The sequence below is a fragment of the Bos grunniens genome, chromosome 11 (assembly GCF_055505025.1).
Source record: "Bos grunniens cultivar Pamir isolate PY7600 chromosome 11, Bosgru_T2T1.0, whole genome shotgun sequence".
NCBI lineage: Eukaryota > Metazoa > Chordata > Mammalia > Artiodactyla > Bovidae > Bos > Bos grunniens.
The window spans coordinates 82,798,190-82,816,741 of NC_141175.1; the positions used below are offsets into that span (position 1 = coordinate 82,798,190).

General features: G+C 39.0%; 1 protein-coding gene across 15 annotated transcripts in view; it reads right to left on the reverse strand.

Moving 5' to 3' along the window:
* Window positions 1-289: 289 nt before the first annotated feature.
* Window positions 290-18,552, reverse strand: part of EML4 (EMAP like 4) — a 155,081-nt gene continuing 136,818 nt past the window's right edge. For all 15 annotated transcript variants that reach the window (XR_015137088.1, XR_015137087.1, XM_086327287.1 and 12 more), the window contains 6 exons: window positions 15,801-15,889; window positions 14,318-14,415; window positions 7,684-7,771; window positions 6,943-7,041; window positions 3,995-4,125; window positions 290-3,100 (listed from right to left, as the gene is read on the reverse strand). Coding sequence is in view for 13 of the 15 variants with exons in the window: in XM_086327287.1 (XP_086183413.1) it covers window positions 2,627-3,100; window positions 3,995-4,125; window positions 6,943-7,041; window positions 7,684-7,771; window positions 14,318-14,415; window positions 15,801-15,889 (979 nt within the window). In the remaining 2 variants the exon portion in view is untranslated. The remainder of the gene's footprint in view (window positions 3,101-3,994; window positions 4,126-6,942; window positions 7,042-7,683; window positions 7,772-14,317; window positions 14,416-15,800; window positions 15,890-18,552) is intronic.

Consider the following 18,552-nt stretch of genomic DNA (forward strand, 5'->3'; position numbering starts at 1 on the left):
GCTTCCCGCAGGCAGACACTGGGGAGGCAGGTAGCTAGGATCACCCAATGTAAACATGTGAGTGAGTGCAGACATGAGATAAATTAAAACGAAGCTATTGCCTATTAAATGGAAGCGTAAATCACAAGTAATTTCCTCTAGCTTTATGAGATGGAGTCTGTCCCCACCAGAATGGCTGTATCCATAGCGGCGGTGGTCAACTGATAAATGTGTCCTTCTGAACTGTCTGTCGTGTCTCCTGATAACTGGATGAAACTAGCAGCATAAAGGAAGAAAGACTCAAGACACATTTAGAGAGACAAATGAAACATTTTGATTATTTTATTTTTTAATCTTCAAATTTTTCTGTCATAAGACAGGAATGCATGATAGAAATGGCTCAACATCTTCACATAAAACACTTGGATTCATTTTCATTCACAAGTTTTTCTAAAAACATCTACAATTTCATAATCCCACCCACTTCCAACCATAATCACAGATTTAATTGACTGTTAAACAGTAGTTGCCAGCAATAGAGAGCTGGAACGCTTTCTGCGTATTAGTAGTGTCTTTTTGAAACTACCACCCAAGATATCACAAATATCACGAATATAAATTTCATTGTACACAGCAACCCCAAAGGTGACTGATATCCCCAGATACACTCCCTGCTTATCATGGAGAGCGGTATCCCCCAGGTACTTTACAAAATGCTTTTTTCTTCTTCTAGAATTACTTGTTCATCTCCTATTATTTTGCAGGGTCTAGCACATGCTGACCTGATGATTCAATCACCACAGCTAACAGGCAAAAATATATGCCTGATACTGCTGCTGCCCTCTGATAATTATGTATAAACATACTGAAAAATGATGGGTTGCTTGGAGTCTCTCTTGTGAAGAGAACTGCTTTGAGGTTTTTTTTCTGAACAGTTGTAAACAAAAGGAAAGAGATATACACAACATATATCTATACACAGAGATACACACTGAGTATCTTCACTGTGGCACGTATCTTCTTATAGAGACACACAGAGTAAGTGTCTACACCCACTCACCCCTTCACACACACCCACACCCTACATACAGCATCTGAATACAAATGTGGTGAGTGTCCTTGGGCGTTCACGGGAGTCTGTATGTTACCAGATGATGAAATACCTGACTTGTATTACTCCTGAGAAGACAGAAGGGAATGACAGTTCTGAAGCACTTTGGAATGGCACAATCACGTAAACACTTGCATACTTAAGACTTCTGAACTCATCTGAAGTTTCTAAACATGATCTAACAACAACAAAAAGATATCAAACAATGCAGCAAGTTAAAAAATAAGTCTTTTTATAATCAAAGTAGAAACAAATATATAGGAAATGCATATTTGTCAGTAATTATTTTGAAAATAGGAAACACATACTTAAGAAAAACAATTGTCTGACAAAACTTAAAAAAAACAACAAAAAACCAAAACTATCCACTGCATAAAAATACATGCACTGCCCCCAGTAGCAGAGGATAGTCACTCAGAACTGCAAGGCTTAAAGCAACTCCACCAGATAAAATCACCATATATATAGGAAGTCTATTAAGTATGCAATTTATAAAAAATCACTGTGACTACTGTCACACTTCTGTAAAAAACAATTTGCAATTTGTTATTTTATCCCTCAATCTGTATAAAAATTACAACTAAACCAATGGATTTCAAGCACCAATTTAATCATTTAAACTTACTGTATTAATATTTGTTATTGAGGGAACAAATTATGATGAAGGCTAAGCTAAAATTAGCCAAGTTTCGTTTTATAGGCATGCGGTTTTTTTTTCTTCCATTCACTTGAAAATGTTTAGGCCAGTAAAGGGATCCTTGGCGGAATCCATTATTTCTGAGCATCAATGGTTTAATATACATTAAAAGCTCTTTAACAAACCACTGCTTTCTTAATTCTAAGATAAAATAGATCTGCACACAGGAAATTCAGGGACTGTTCCTCACTCTGACTTAGAAAAGGCAGCACCTACATAGTAGACTAACAAGCACGTCTGGACGTCTGCTGGCAGCATGAGAAAACGGTGTTATTATTCAGGAAGGCCATACCACTGCTCAGAGCGATACTGAAGTTTTCGTTAACTAAAAATTTCCACTAGATATCTGGGGTGGGAGGGTCTCAGTGAGAGTTTTTTTTGGTTTTTGTTTTTCTGATTTTCAGCATCAGGAAAAAAAAAAAAGCACAGTCTGAGCCAGTAGATGAACAGATGAGCGACAGTGTCTGTGATGCCTCTGGCTGTTCCTGAAGAAACCTGTTCAGATAACGAGGGGTTTATTTTTAAATCTATACAACTGCTGTTTTTGTTTCCAGTATTTACATCATACTACTCACATACACAGTAATTTCTGAGACATAATCAATGTTTCAGTCTTTTCCTACTATTAAGTTTGGTTAATTTTCAACATACGTCAAACCGAACCTTTAGGTTGACTGCATTTAAGAGACGGAAGATGAGATTGTTGAAAACAGATTACGTGGAAACCAAAACTCCATCAATAGTGATTCTTCATCACTTCTCGGCATGTTATCTGAACTCTGCTATCACAAGACCACATGCAGTTGAAGGAAAAAGTGAATCGCACTGAAGTCCTGGTGTTAGGACAGGGATGAGGGGTCTTGCTGGTCCCCGGGAAGGGCGGCTTTGCTCTGCTCCTCGCTTAGCTCATTGGCTAGCTCTTCATAAACAGGCTCACCGAGGTCTTCGCTGCCCCCCTCACTCTGATCCTCACTGTGGTCTTCGCTGGGCTCCACGGTCTGTTCCAAGCTGTTCTCCAGAAGTGTGGGAGAACTGCTTATCCGACTTTCTTCTTCAGCTGTCTCATTTAAGGGCTGGGAAGGAGGCGGAGTGGGGGTATCAGACTGCACCACACTCTCGATGGAAGAGGGAGGGGCTTTGGTGAGTGTAGGATCCGCTAGAGTCTCATTTTGAGGCAAAGGTAACTTTTCCACAAGTTTCCACTGAATGATGCTCATGTCTTTTCCACCAGTTGAAATCAGGTGACTGTCATTATGAGTAAAACTGACATTGGTGACATGGCTGCTGTGGGCACTGTACTTGTGACTGGGAGCCTACGTGAAATAAATCAGACAGCAAAATTAAATTCATTCCCTACATGCCTACTTACAGCAATGGGGGAGACTAGGTTAGGAAGGTCAATTCAGCTTGTGAAACAAGCTAAAAAACCACAAATCATTGACTGAAGAATAAAGCTAGCAGCAATTTCCTTTTAATACCTATTATGTGTGACTGGAGAATCCCATGGACGGAGGAGCCTGGTGGGCTGTCATCTATGGGGTCACACAGTCAGACCAACTGAGCGACTTTCACTTTTCACTTCCATGCATTGGAGAAGGAAATGGCAACCCACTCCAGTGTTCTTGCCTGGAGAATCCCGGGGACAGGGGAGCCTGGTGGGCTGCTGCCTATGGGGTCACACAGAGTCAGACACGACTGAAGCGACTTAGCAGCAGCAGAGCATGTGGGAAACAAAGTAACTGGACAGCTGTGCTTTTAGACTGTGTTTAAAAAATGTCTCTTCTGATGTCAGGTTGGTATACTTGTTAAGAGTTTAGTGACTATTCTACTGAGATGACAAGGGGACAATTTACTAGGTTGGTAGGATTATAGATGGTTTAGGAGTCTTATAATGTTGATCGTGTATCAAAAATAAAATATTTTAATATGTTTAGAAGAAATATAAAACTGCTAAGATATAAAAATGAAAAAAAAACCAAACGAGTGACATGTCATCAAGTGTCTTCTCTTTTACCACAATGAAGGAAAGGACGAGCGCTGCCTGCATGGACGCTCACAGATGGCCCTGTTCGTGCTCCCTGTGCACTCTAGCATCATGGAGAGTAATTAGCAGCCTGTCTACAAATACTTTCCCACCATCGACACAACATTATCCCCCAAACAAAGGGCCCTAAATATAACACTAGTCTTTATAGAGTTGGTTTTACCTTTGCTTTGGAGCAGGGATACTGAAACAGATGGACTTTGCAAAAGTCATCAGCAACAGCGATCACCTTTCTGTTGTGGGATCGTACCAGCGCGTTGATATCTGTCCCATCAGATCCTTCTGGCCAGACACCTTTGATATGGAAACATGGTGGGGGGCGGGGGGTGCAGTGTTAGAAAAATTAGTCTGAAAAATACAAGTGCCACGCTACATATGTTTATTTTAGAAACTTATTAATTTTCATCTGTGTTCAGACTCTTAGCTGCTAAATTTCCCTTATGGATTTCTTAGTGCCTCAATACTTCATTCAAATGAAATTTTTTCTGAAATCTAACTAATAATAATTAAACTGAAATAACCTCAAGATTGAAAATTTAAGACTTTAAGACTCAAAGTACTCACTAGTAACCAGCAGGTGGGGCTAATAAATATAGCTTGTCTCAACTGGACAATAAGCTCCTCAAAGTTTCTAGCTGGAGGGGAAATTCTTAGTTACTTCTGTACCAGAGTGCAGAAACAACGTGGGCACTAATTCTGCAACGTGGACTCTGGGCAGTTGCAAATTTACATACTTTTTCACTGCTCCTTTTCAGGCAGGCACTTTAAAAAAAAAACAAAAACCAAACTTTTTCTTCCTTAATGGAAATGCATAGGTCATACCCCACTAGTCTGTCACGCTATCCACAGAGTTTCCCTGGAACCATGATTTATGCCCAAAAGCCGACACAGCAAATTTAACTATTCTGAGTCATCCTGAGGCACTGGTGATGCTCAACACGATCAGCACAAATCCCTACTAGACTAAAAATAGTATGTAAGAGTTGAGAAGCTGGCCTCCTCTAGTTCAATACTGCTCTAGAGAACAGTTTTTTTTTTGAGGGGGGTTAATTTTGGTAAAGACAAAACACTTAACACATTATTGACCAGGTAATTTTTGCAGAAACTAATGCCTGTGGCCAATGATTTGTTAGGTAAGTGAATACTGAAACATCTCTGGTCAATAACATTTGAGTAACAAAAGATGTATTAATATGTCTCTAGTTAATACGTTAACTGGTAATTGACATCTCTTAATAAGTAAATTAAATATTGTTTCATTAAAATAACTAGGTAAGTTACTACCTATTGGCCACTGCTTCAGCTTCACCCAGAATAATGAATTTGTTTACGGACTAGTCAGGATTATTTTAATTTCTTCCAAGCTTACTTAGTTGGCTTCTACATCTCTATAGCAGTTAGTTTAGAACAAGTACCTATAATGGATTATCTTTTCTAATGCACACTGCATAAAGAAACGTTCAGATCTACCACCAGGGTGGAGAGAGTCCAGCTCTCAGAAGGCAGAGATACACTGATAAGGGAAAAACCCTCCTATTTTGGGTACTGCTTTAGGTACTGGTGCCATATCCATTTAAGTATTCTAATTACAGAGGATACCATCTCTTTTTAATCCTAACTTTTTCAGAAGGAATCCTACAGTCTTGCAAAGACTGAGAAAATTGTCAAAGGACAGATTTCTAGAAATGTTCAAAATATTGTATTAGGAATGATCTCCACGTTTTATCTTTAAATAACATCTACTGAGAATGCCTTCATATGTCAACCAATGGTAGTGGGAAAGCCGGACACCCACATGCAAAGGAACAACCAGCTCCCGACAGCCACACAGAGAAAGAACCCTGTTGCGCTGCTGGCAGGAGGGAAAATGGTGCGGCCACTGTGGGAAGCAGTCCAGCAGTTCCTCAAAAGGTTAACACAGAATTACCATCCGACCCTGCAAATCCACTCGTAGGTATACACCCAAGAGAATGAAAACACGTCTACACTACAGCTTGTACGTTACTGTTCATGCCAGCATTATTTATAATCGACCTCAGCGTCCCTCAACTGATGATGAATAGTGCGGAACAGCTGCGCACGGGGGTGTTCAGCCACAGCGAAGCACCGATGCACACTACCACACAGACCCCGAACACCTTGTGCTAAAGGGAAAAGCCAGTTTTATGCATCACATATTGTATGATTCCATTTATATGAACTGTCCTGAGTATGAGAATCATTATAAAAAGGAGATCAGTGGTTGCTGGGAGGTTGTGGAAGGGTGAGGTAGGGGAGTGAGTGCTCACGGGCAGAGAATTTCTTTCTGGGTGATGAAAATGGTCTAAAATTCAACAGTGATGATGGCTGCACAATCTGGTGAATATGCTGAAATAACCAAATTGTACACGTGGTATATGGTATGTGATGATAAAGCTGTTATTTTGAAAATGATTTTTACTAATTTGAAAGCTTCAATTTTCACCTGGAGGAAAAAACGTGAAAGGCAATCCATAATATTATGTAAATGCCTTTCCTTTTTAATTGTCTTATATTTATTAGGGACCAGTGGATTCTGTAGAGAACAAACCTTGTATTGGTTCAGTCCTAATGTATTTAACTTCTCTGAATTGGACATTAACAGCAGTTAACACGAAAGAACACATGTAGTACTAAATGAAGGAAGTCAGAGAGAGACACACACTATTATGATATCTTATATGTGGAATCTAAAATATGACAAATTGAACCTGTCTATGAAACAGAATCAGAGACACAGAACAGTCGTGGTTGCCAAGGGGGCAGGGTGTGAGAGGGCGGGACTGGCAGCGTGGAGTTAGCCGATGCAAACTGGCGCGTACAGAATGGATAAACAACAAGGCCCTACTGTGCAGCGTGGGGAACTGTATTAATACCCTGGAACAAACCACAGCGGAAAAGAATATGAAAGAGAATGTACGTGTATGAATAACTGAGTCACTCTGCTAGACAGCCGAAATTAACATTGTAATTCAACTGTACTTCAATAAGAAATAAAAGAATACATGCAGACTATCTTTCATTTAGAAATTTAAGTATTACACATAAAAACCACACAAGACCAACTTTTCCCATCAAGTGCAACATCCTTACCAAAGACTTGGAAGCCTAGCACACAGGTGTATGTCGTCCAATTGATGTCCTTACATTCTGATCGATTCCTCATTAGTTTGCAGCCATGTTCAATGTCCCCTTTAAATTTAGAAACAGGAAGTATATTCATAGTGCTTGTGTACAAATGGATTTGAAAATGCATCTTGATTCAAACTAGCCATGTTTACTTGTATTTATAATCCATACACTCAAACATATTAAGACAGAGCTGAAAGGAAAAGAAAGTGTTTACCATGGTTTTAGATCCCTGGGTCAGTAAGATCCCCTGGAGTAGGAAACGGCAAACCACTCCAGTATTCTTGCCTGGAAAACTCCAGGAACAGAGGAGCCTGGCAGGCTACAGTTCATGGGGGTTGCAAAGAGCTGGATGCAATGAACATGCACGCAGACACAGAACTGTAAACTTCCCACCGAAGTTATTCTTTTTTCTTTAAAAAGCATAAATGCCCATCCATTATACTCCTTCCTGTCTCCAGGAAGAGCTGTTAAATACAGAACCATCCAGAGCAGGATCAGTCTCCCTGAGTAATTTCTCATGACATTTGAATGAACTGATTACTTTCTTTGAGATTCTCAGTCCTTGGTCAGCTTTGAGCAGCACGTGCTTTGTCAGGTTAGAGGGGCCACTGTGCAGCGTTGCACATTTCAGACTTCATGGAGCCTGCTCTTTACTACCCCCTGACAGACACACCTCAGCTGTATGTGAGCATTCATACTTACAGTACAGGATCTCATAGTCTCCCGAGTTAGACATTATATACTTGTTGTCTGGGGACCAGTCAAGGTGTGTGATATAGCTGGAATGTCCCTAGAAAGTAACACATCAATCATTAGAATGTGTTTAGAGTTCTGAATGAATGATAAGTAGTCTCACAGTTAATCAAGACTGTCTTCTCGGTAGCCATTCACTGGGAATTCCTGGAGTAGAGCAGTATCACAGCCTCTGGAACCAAATGAGGCTTATGGTTTGGAGCAGGTCTTTGGTTGTGAGCCAGAACTGTGGGACTGAAGAGAACTGACCACAGTGGGAAGGGTAAGCACTCGGAACCTGGGAGTATCCTGCTGGTGCCTCCACCTGGATGCCATCCCCGAGCACTACCAGCGCTACACTTCCAGGGAAGACAGTCTCGGAAGGCGCTGAAACAGACACTACAACCTCGGGCCTTATTTCAAGTCACTAGTGGCCCTAATTAGAGTGACTTCATTTTTGAGAATGAAATCTTGGTTCCAGGTTGTATACAAGAAGAGTACAATTTTCCTGGTCTGTTTCTTGAGTACCCATGGCATGTGGAGATCTAAAAAAAACCCTATCTCCAAAGAAGATGCTGGGGGAAAAGTTCCCCAATAGCACACTACCTCTGATCAACTGGATCCAATAATTAATCATCTATCTGACTATACAAAAAGATGGATCTTTTTCTGCTTAGGTTTTACTAACACTGGGAATTCAAATAAAAAAATTACTGAAGTGCCATATTATGCTGGCTTCACATGTGAGCATTTGATGATTTTCAATAAACTACTGCAGATAAATCACAAAGGTCTTACAGTTTACAGTAAAGCCAACAGAGACTCAAAATCACTTATCTCCTATGCTCTGTATTAAAACTTATTGATAATTTTGATTGTACTTTTTGCATTACTAGCTTTCTGCTCACATGGTTTTTATTTTTAAAGTTAATAAATTCAGGGGCTTCCCTGGTGGCACAGTGGTAAAGAATCTACCTGGCAATGCAGGAGTCATGGGTTCAACCCCTGATCTTGGAAGACCCACATGCCTCGGAGCAACTAAACCCATGCGCCGCAACTACTAAGCCTGTGCTCTAGAACCTGGGAATCGCAATTACTGAAGCCTACGTGGCCTAGACCCTGTGCTCCACAAGAGAAGCCACTGCAGCGAGAAGCCCGAGCACTGCAACAAAGAACAGCACCCGGCAGCCACAATTAGAGGAAAGCCCATGCAGCAACGAAGACCCAGCACAGCCAAAAAGAAATTTTAAAAAAAAAGTTAATAAATTCAAAATACTTTTTAATGACTTACACAGAGTATTTTAATTATTCCAGGAGCCTTCAGCAGTTCAGTGACATGTCTTAAAACCTCCCTGGCACTATAATCCACCACAGTGCTGTATGGAAAATACCCAAATTTATACATCTAAATGAATTTACGTGAATTTGGGAACCATGAAGCTTCCTGAAGTCACTGGAAGTTAGGTGGTATGTCAGCAAACAGGTTAGGAATTACTTGCTAGGCATGTGGGAGACCTCCCAACTTTACAAGAAATCAATGCCAGTAAGATATATACGGTTTGTGGATATTTTCTGAATATGGCCCAGGAGGACGGGGTCACACAGATCTTCTTCACAGGGTTCATCAATCTGGTGCCTGGCTGGCATCCAGAGAGGCCAAGCTTCTAAGATAAGAACACTGGCACTACGTGAATGAAGGATTTAACCAATCACGGCAAAGTACTGTCCTCCAGGAAGCATTCCTCCTAACATAGTGCTTAAAAATACTGTTTGAATCTCTCTGAAGAGACTTTAATAGTATTACTTAGAAAAGAATCAAAAGCATTGTATGGATACATAACATTCATTTAATTCACTTCTGTGTTGGACACGATGTATTTAGATGGTAAAAAAAATCTAAATATCAAGTATTTTCAGAAAGAACTTGAGTAGGAAAAGCCCCCAAATTTAGAAAGCTATCAATTCATACTAGAAAACAAAGTATTTTTTTTCCCCTGATATGGAGTCCAATAAAGAAGCAAAGATGAGATGCGACTTTCAGCTAGGAATCTATGATGCTGCCTTCCCAGATTCCACTTCAGAGTGTCCTTGTCTCATCTAATTCACAGGCCATTAAAGATACATGCATACATACGTTGGGGGAAGACCCCCTCAAATGTCCCCCCATAGGCAAGACATGGTTGGGAGCAAATAAGTATACCTCCCAGAAGAGAAACAAGAGTCTTCTAAGCTGGTATGTTCACTAGCGCCTTTAAGCAGCTGAATGGTGTAACCACAGTAACCACCGCAAGTGATGGTGCCTGACAGTACACTCTGGAAAAGTCTGAAATATTTCAGCTAAATCTTTTGTTAATCACACAGAATGTCATCACCTACATCAGTGCTTTGCAACCCTGGCTGTAGATTAATATCACCTGACGAGTTTTCAAAAAAAGTACCGAGGCCTTGAGTTCACAGGGCATTAAATTTTTCCTAAGTAGGTGTCCAGGTGGATGCTGGGGGGTAGGGTGCCATGGCAAGTCTGACAATGAAGCAGATTTGTAACAGGGGGCTTTCTTGGTTTGGATATTCGAAAAGCTCGTGGCAGTTTTTCAACAGGTGCCAAGTGTTGAGGGATCTGATTCTCAGCGAGCCCAATGACACTCCCCAAAGAATCCATTTTCTATTATTTAAGAGGTCCTGACTGGTGGTAAAGAACCTTCCTACCAATTCAGGAGACATAAGAGACACAGGTTCCCCTGGGTGGGGAAGATCCCCTGGAGGCAACCCACTCCAGTACTCTTGCCTGGACAATTCCACAGACAAAGGAATTTGGCAGGCTACAGTCCACAGGGTTGCAAAGAGTCAAGACACGACTGAAGCAACTTAGCAGGTGCCCCCTCACTATCTAGGGCAGTGACATCCAACGGACCTTTCTTTCTGCAGTGATGAAAACGTGTGTACTGTGCAGTCCAATGCAGCAGCAGCCAGCACCTGCGGCTCCCGAGTACTCAAAATGTGGCCCGTGCTCCCAGGGGACGGAACTGTAGTCACTTTCATAAAGCTGTGGTTGGTAGCTGCGACGCTGGACAGTGCAGGCTGAGAAGAGCCCTACTGATTTCTCTACTGATTTGAAATACCTCTTGTATTATTCTAGTAAATTTCCATATGAACGGAGATCTGTTTTTGGACTCTCTTCTCTGTTCCATTAGTCTATCTACCTATTCCGCCAACTGTGATAGTTTTATAATGTGGAAAATCTCAGATGAACTTTAGAACCATTTTATCAAGCTCATAAATATCATGAAAATTTAAGTAAGAGCGCATCAGATTTAGAGACTAATTTGGAGAGAACAGTATTTTGTCAAGTCTTTTCTTCCAGAAATACGTTATGTCTATTTTTCAGTTCTTAGTTTGTATTTCAGCCATGTTTCACATAGCTTCCTGTGCTTTTTTTGCTAAGTCTATTCTCAAAGCATCTACAGTTTTTGTTATTATTGCAATTAGGATTTTTTTCCCCATTACATTTTTGATGTGCTTTGCTGGTTTGAGAGAAAGTAAATTTCCAGAGGATCAGCCTTTCTAACTCAATCTTCAGAGTGTAGATATGTAAAGTATATTTATCCATTCCACTATCTCTCCTTTTCAGTGCCCAGCTAAAACCCTGTATTTGCTAACCTCTTTTGCAGTTATGGGTGGCAGAAGTCACTGTGTGGGGCTACTAGGGAAACTTTAGAACTGACTTAGGAGGAAGAATGTCTTTTTTCCCCTTGCTCTGATTCTTCCTGGAACCAGGATATGATGACTGGAATTCCAGCAGCACCATACTGAGGATGATGGGAATAGAAAGAAGAATCCTGAGTCCACGGTGACTTCTTTTAAATGAGAACATAACCCCCATTTGTTTAAGCCACAAATGATTGCAATAGAATTCCTGTTACAGTAATATTGAAATATATACAGCATTAGTGTTATGGGTAATTTTCTTGGTGATTTCCAGGTAGACAGTTTAAAAGTCTTTTACTCTTCTCTTTGTATATATATTTTCATTTACCAAAATCCTGACCAAAAAAGAAACATTCACCAGCAATTCTTACCTATTTGTAATGCTTTTTTAGTACATCACTGCAACTTGAATACACTCTCTCTCTCCTGGGCTCAAATCTTGGAGTAGCAGTGTTAAAAGGCATGCGGGAATTTGAGTCAAACAGAAAGCTACTATGTTGGCACTCAGGGACAGTTTCAGCTGCTTGCTTATAATTTAGTAGAGGGACACTTCCTAAAGTTCTAAGCCCAGTATGTTTCTGAAGCTATAGGGTCACTTAAATGTTAACTAGTAACAACAGGAAATACTGGAAACAAAATAGAAAACAGCATTTGTGTTTGGAACTTCAAGAGTAGGTCCAGTTGCCACATTTAAAACCTTTACAGCAATCCTATAAAAGTAGCAACTATTATAATCTCCAATTTTAAGAATTAAGATTCAGAAATTAACTTGCCTAAAGTTGCAACCTAGAAAGTGGCCAGGCAGCATTAGCCCAACCTTTTCTCTGTCCTATATCATAGCAGACAACAGATAAAAGCAGACATGAGGTTATAAGACCAGCTGGTGGAAGCAGACAGCAAGGAGAAGTGAGAGCTGGAAGCAAAGCACAGAACAGAAGATAATTAGAAAAGCAGAGTAGTTGAGCCTTTCATTATAGCCTCAAAAAGTATCATAAAATTCCACAGTTCTTAAAGATATTTCAACATAATACTTTCATATGCTCTGAAGATACAAGCTGTCTAACTGGAGAAGGCTAAATCAGTGTCATGCAATTGATAAACCTGCCACTTCTCAACACTTCCAAGGTCATCTCACTGCCAGGGTCACACGCTGTTCTTTCTGCATCAGGTGCTGAGCTGTAAGAGCAGAGCACACTAACACACACATAAACAGATCTGAGGCATTTTTGTACCTCGAGAAGTCTGCTCTACTAAGAGTCAGGAGAACAGGGTTCAGGCCCCAGATCAGCCACTATGTCAAGATGCGATCAGGACAAGCCACTTACCTTCTCTGAAGACTGAAACTCAGGCTCTTGGTCTGTAAAATGAGGTCTGAGCTAACGTGCTACTGTAGAATTTTATGATTCCACAAGATTACATTATATTTAATAATACTCTACTTATTAAGACATGGACTTTTAAAAACAGGCTGGGGTAAAAAATAATTAAGAAAATTCTGGTGCCTGGTAGGGTAAACTAAGTAGTCTGCAAATCCCTTTCAGTGGAACATTTGATCATGCTATATACAATGATACACGATTATTCTACTATTCCATATCCCAACTATTAAGATAATAAATTGATTAAAAGACATAATTTAAATAAATTAATGGATATCAATTCATAATTTTTGTCGAAGTCAATAAAAATATTTTGGGTAAATTATAAAATTACAAGATTGCTTATAGATCAGTTTATTGCCTGGTTTTGGCACATGGTACAAAATATGCTCCCTCCTCAAGAAAAAAGAAAATAAACCAAAAAAGGCAGTAAGTCTCTTCTCTGAATAGTAAATGGCCTGGGTTTTACTTATGTATTTGCTTTTAAAAACTCATTCTTTTATTCATTACCCTAAAACTCTTCTGTGGTAAAGACTGTTGAAGAATCTGTCCTACTAACTCATCAAGTAATTTGGTAATCCTAAATTGACTGCTAACATGATACCAAACCACCTCATTTTCTATAAAAACCATAGTTAACATATATTGAGTACATTTATTTGCCAAAGACTATTACAAGTATTTTATATGCCTTGTTTCAATCCAGTGAAGTAGAAAGCACTACTAAATTCACTTTATAAATGAGAAAACTGAAGTAGAAGGTTTTAAATAACTTGCCCAAGGTCACACTTGAGTAGTGAAATGAGAGTTAAAATCCAGGTAGTTCAATCCAAAGTTTATCCCCATAAGCACTACGCTATACCTCCTGCCTTTTTTGTTCTGTCCTCAGTTTGAATATGTACTTTTAGAGGACAATGAACAAATCTTAGGCGTATTCCCAGTGCCTGGAACGCTTCCTGAGTTAGCAAACTGCCTGTGATAAGATACATACTCAGTATGTCTGTAACTGAACCTAAATTTCATCTTACAATGATAAAACTAATCAATCAGAAATGCAATAAACTAAAGAAAGTATGCTTCTATTCTTCATATAAATTATGTTCTGTTTAGTGCTACAGAGGTCACAAGAAAATGAAACTACAGTGTCGAGGATGGGTAGGATCATGGGACGCTGAACTTAAAACCTGAGAGATACCCTTCCATTCCTGACTCACTTCATCTTAAAGAAGCATTATTTTCTAAGGATTTCCTAAGGAAATAGCTTTGATATCAGAAACTGCATTAAAACTAGCAGTCAGAGAGAGACAAGTATTAAACTTTCATCAAAGAAGAAATCTTTCTAGAACTTCAAGGGCACTGCAAAATTCTGCTGTCAGGTAATGTCAATTTTCAAAGATAGAGACCGAAGTTTCAATCTGCTAAGTTTAAAGGTGATACATCAATGCAAACATTTAACTCTTTTTACGAAGTGAAATTTTCCAACAATTTTATAGGTCAATTTATTTCCCTTCACTACTTACAGTGCACTTTCCATGTCTGCTATACTTTCTTCCATTTTCTGAGACGGCATAGAGGTAAATGAAGTTGTCATGAGATCCTACAGCCAGGAGGGTGCCATCTAGAATGAAACAGGAAAAAAATGTCGAACAGAGAAATACAATGACAGGTTTATTTACCATCACTTTACTGGACCGATACCAAATGACATTTTACAAATGTTAAATCTCATCAAATTAATTATTATTTGGTATTTAATGAATGACTTCTTCCATCACTAAACATACTTGAAACCAAATGGTCATCTAGTCAAGTGCACAATCCCTTCTAGGAAATGCTCCATGGGCCTTGGACTCGGACCTCAGCTTCACCTCCTTCTAGTTAGCTACAGACTAGGCCCAAGGAGGTTAACCTGGTTTTATAGGTTTAAGTATACAGGGTTCATATAGCAAGCTGAGTGTACAACTGTTCATTTCAACCGAGGACATGTGATCTCTCCAGTTATGGGGTAGGTTCTCTTGGGAAGGGACCATGTTCTCTTCTATCGTCTCCTCCACTGTAATCACATAACAGACGGTCAATAAAGTTCATTTGATCTTGGGGTTTTAAATGCTACATTTGAGCAGTTATTTGCTATTATAGCACTGAAAAAAGCCAAACTAAAACAGAAAAGGTAAACTGTTCTTCTTCAGAATAACTCTTGCCAAGCTTATACCTCAAAGCAAATACTTTTCCTTCCTTGTTCAACAGAGAGAAGAGCATTCTCAGCTTCCTTTGAAATGACTTAGAAGCCATCAAAAAGATCATTTCGATTCCACACTGATCCAACAACTACTGGAATATATTTCTGAATACAAGAAAATGTCACTTGAACTGTGTGGATTAAAACCATATTAATACAGGGAAAAAGGTGTTGGAAACTTAATAAATATTCTGAATAAAATAGAAAAGAATTATTCAAAGTAGCTAAATGAATTGATCACATTCTTGTAACGAATTGCTGGGTATTTTATCTAATTAACAAACCAATCATTCCTATGTAAACAGTGAAAAGCAAACTAGAGAGATTTTTTAAAGAACTTAAGGGCCTATAAAATTTGTATTCTTTGAATATTATTATAATTTGTTTTATATCCTCTTATATACAAAGAAAAGATTGCTAAATTTATTAACATTCAGCCTAATACCTATTCAAAAGTCTAAGTAGGTGGAGTTCAAAAAAAAAAAAGGTATTTGATTGCTCTGTATTCTGCTTTCAACTGCAAATGCAGTTTTAACAGTTTGTTCTAAATTTATGTTTGCTTGATGATTTAGAATACTGTTTAACTTTAGCAGATCTTTTGCAGTTTCCTACAGCAGAATTAAACCTACTGTTGGGGTAACATATTCAATACTTAGCAACTTTAGAGAGCAGAGAAAAAAGTAGTCAGCATTATTGGACGTGAAAATATGCAATTACTGAGAAAAGCCGTAAATGCCCCCTGGAGTGGGAGTAAATCTGCCTACCTATTGAGTAGCGCATCACCGAGAGCTGCTCATTTCCGTCTGTGTGGATAGAAACTAGATCTCTGGTTTCTGCATCCAGAACAAACCACCTGTTAGGAAGTAAAAAAATCAAAATTTTCCTCAGACATTAGCATTTATAGAAAAAAAAAAATGGTTGCTGACTTTTTTCTCCTTTTAAAAAGAAATTTTAAATAATGCCCTAAAGCTGGACATGTTACCCTTTTCTAATGAAGGATGAATTCATTTTGCAAAATGTTACTAGATGCAATATACTTATACGTATGGGCCTAGGCATGTTCTCATTTCTATTTAGGTATTCACCAAATACCAAGGGTGCTCTTTGAGAGGCGCTGTCCAAATAGAAAATGACAAGATGATCAGTGTTTTTGAAAATTACACTAGAGCCAGGGAAAAGGAAATGAGCTAATTAAAACAAAGCACAGGATTCATGTTGATGTATGGCAAAACCAATACAATATTGTAAAGTAATTAGCCTCCAATTAAAACAAATTTATATTAAGAAAATAAAGCACAATTAAGTGCTAATCTCATCGATGGTGACTATGTATAGTAGGAGGAACTCAAGGAAAATGAACAGCACAGAAATTGAATAGCATAAAAATGAATAGGCATAGAAAAACCTTTAGGGAGGATGTATCAGTAGAATATGGGTTGAGCTGCACATTGAGGGTGAATTACAGGCAGTTCACGCAGGAGGAGTGACAGCTGCACTGCCATGGAGGTAGAAGAAGCATGGATAGTATGACGGTGGGAGGGAAAGGCAGGCCATTCATTTGGTGAGATTTCAAAGGGACCAGCAGGGGGCACTGTACCTCTCCAATAACCCCAACACCAGCATAGGCAACCGCTTAAGTTCTCTGAAAAGCAGTTTTTCAATCACATTTATAGGAAAAGTCAAAATGTAAAAGGCCTCTTGATAGGTAAAACAATGATTTATATCCAACTACATACTAAGTGACTCTCATCAGACCCTCTTCTAAGAGCAGGGTGAGATACGGAGTACAAAGCAAAGACTGGGAACTAAGGAAGGACAACTAAAGGACAGATAAAGGACAGGAGCAGGTTACAGACAGCAGGCACAGTTAGTTGGAGGAGCTCAGAGTTGAGACTGCCTGGCTCAGATCAGGCACTAAATAAATATTTACAGAATGGACAAATGAACAAATATAAAATGTCTCAAACATGACAGATGCTGTTTTAGTAAGAATTATGTAGCTGAAATGCAGTGCAGGAAGAAATGGTTGGAGTGGAAAGAATGGGACAAAATTAGAAAAATAAAATCACTACCTTAATTTCATGGAACTGAATGGGACAAATGAGCAGTAAGTTTTGTTCTTAATTATTCAGATGGGAAAAGTTCCACTAAATTCAATAGCAGGAGTCATAATGACAGTTCCTTTTAATCTTGACGCATTATAATAAATATCTGAGAAGAGACCACTATTCCTTCAAATAACTTGTGGGTTATGGGTTGAAATTTCTAGGTACTAAACTAATTAATAATTCTGCCTTTTACTCAGGTAAGAGAAATAGCTTCTATTTGTAAATATCCAAGTTTATGAAAAGCCAATCAGCAGGAAACTGGCACTTTGAAGCCCTGGGCTCACGGTTTGATCATTTCTACTTCAAAGGTGCATAAGGAACATACTTTATTGCAATTGGACAGTACGCAGAGATTACAGGTTTCTTCTGAGAGTGTAATTCATTCATCAATTTTTATGGCTGCCACCATGAAACTACTCTTTAGCCAAGAAATGCCAAAGCTGATGCCAAGTGAAGGAACAAATTATAATTCCTTTTCAGAGTAAGGGAACAAAATATTCCAACTTAAGAGTGAACAGATATGCCTGAAGAACAATGAGACACAACACTGCTCTGTGGGCTTTAAGTTTGTAATGAGTTTACGTAAACACTTCACTATACTTAGGCATTTAAAATTACCAATTTTTATTTTGAAGAAGCCTTGACTGATATTGTTTCCAGTTCAATCTTCCTAGGAAAACAGAAAACAATTTTACTGCTCTAAAAACTCTCTTTAAAAGTAATTTAAAAAAAAAAAAAAAGGGAATTTCCTGGTGGTCCAGCGGTTAGGACTCTACTTCCACTGCACGGGGGGAATGGGTCTGATTCCTGGTCAGGGAACTATGATCCCACATAGAAAAAAAAAAAAAGGCAATAAAAAAACCTCCAGAATGTCTGTTGGTATACAATATGTAGAACCTAAAACTGAGTTATTTACTGGTGAGAGATAGTAGCTCTCAAAAAAGAAACAAACAACAACAATTAAAAAAAAAAAACACCCAGAAAGCCCTCTGCTTACTTTTTCTATTTCTTGAATTGTACACGTGTGCGCCTAGTCGCTCAGTTATATGACTCTTTGCAACCCCCTGGACTGTAGCCCGTCAGGCTCCTCAGTCCATGAGTATTCTCCAGGCAAGAATACTAGAGTGGGTTGCTATGCCTTTCTCCAGGGGAACTTCCAGACCCAGTAATCAAACTGGGATCTTCTGCACTGCAGGCAGATTCTTTACCAGCTGAGCTATGTGGGAAGCTACCAGAGATTAATTCTTTCACTTGTGGCGAGTAATTTTCAGTAATAATTAAAATAACTTTGTTGTGAAAACTATACAGCAGTAATTTTAAGGCTCCCACCCTTTTCAGTGCATGAATTTACATTCTACCTTTAGAAAAGACTTTCTAGCTCAGGACCTCTATCCTTAACGAGAGTATG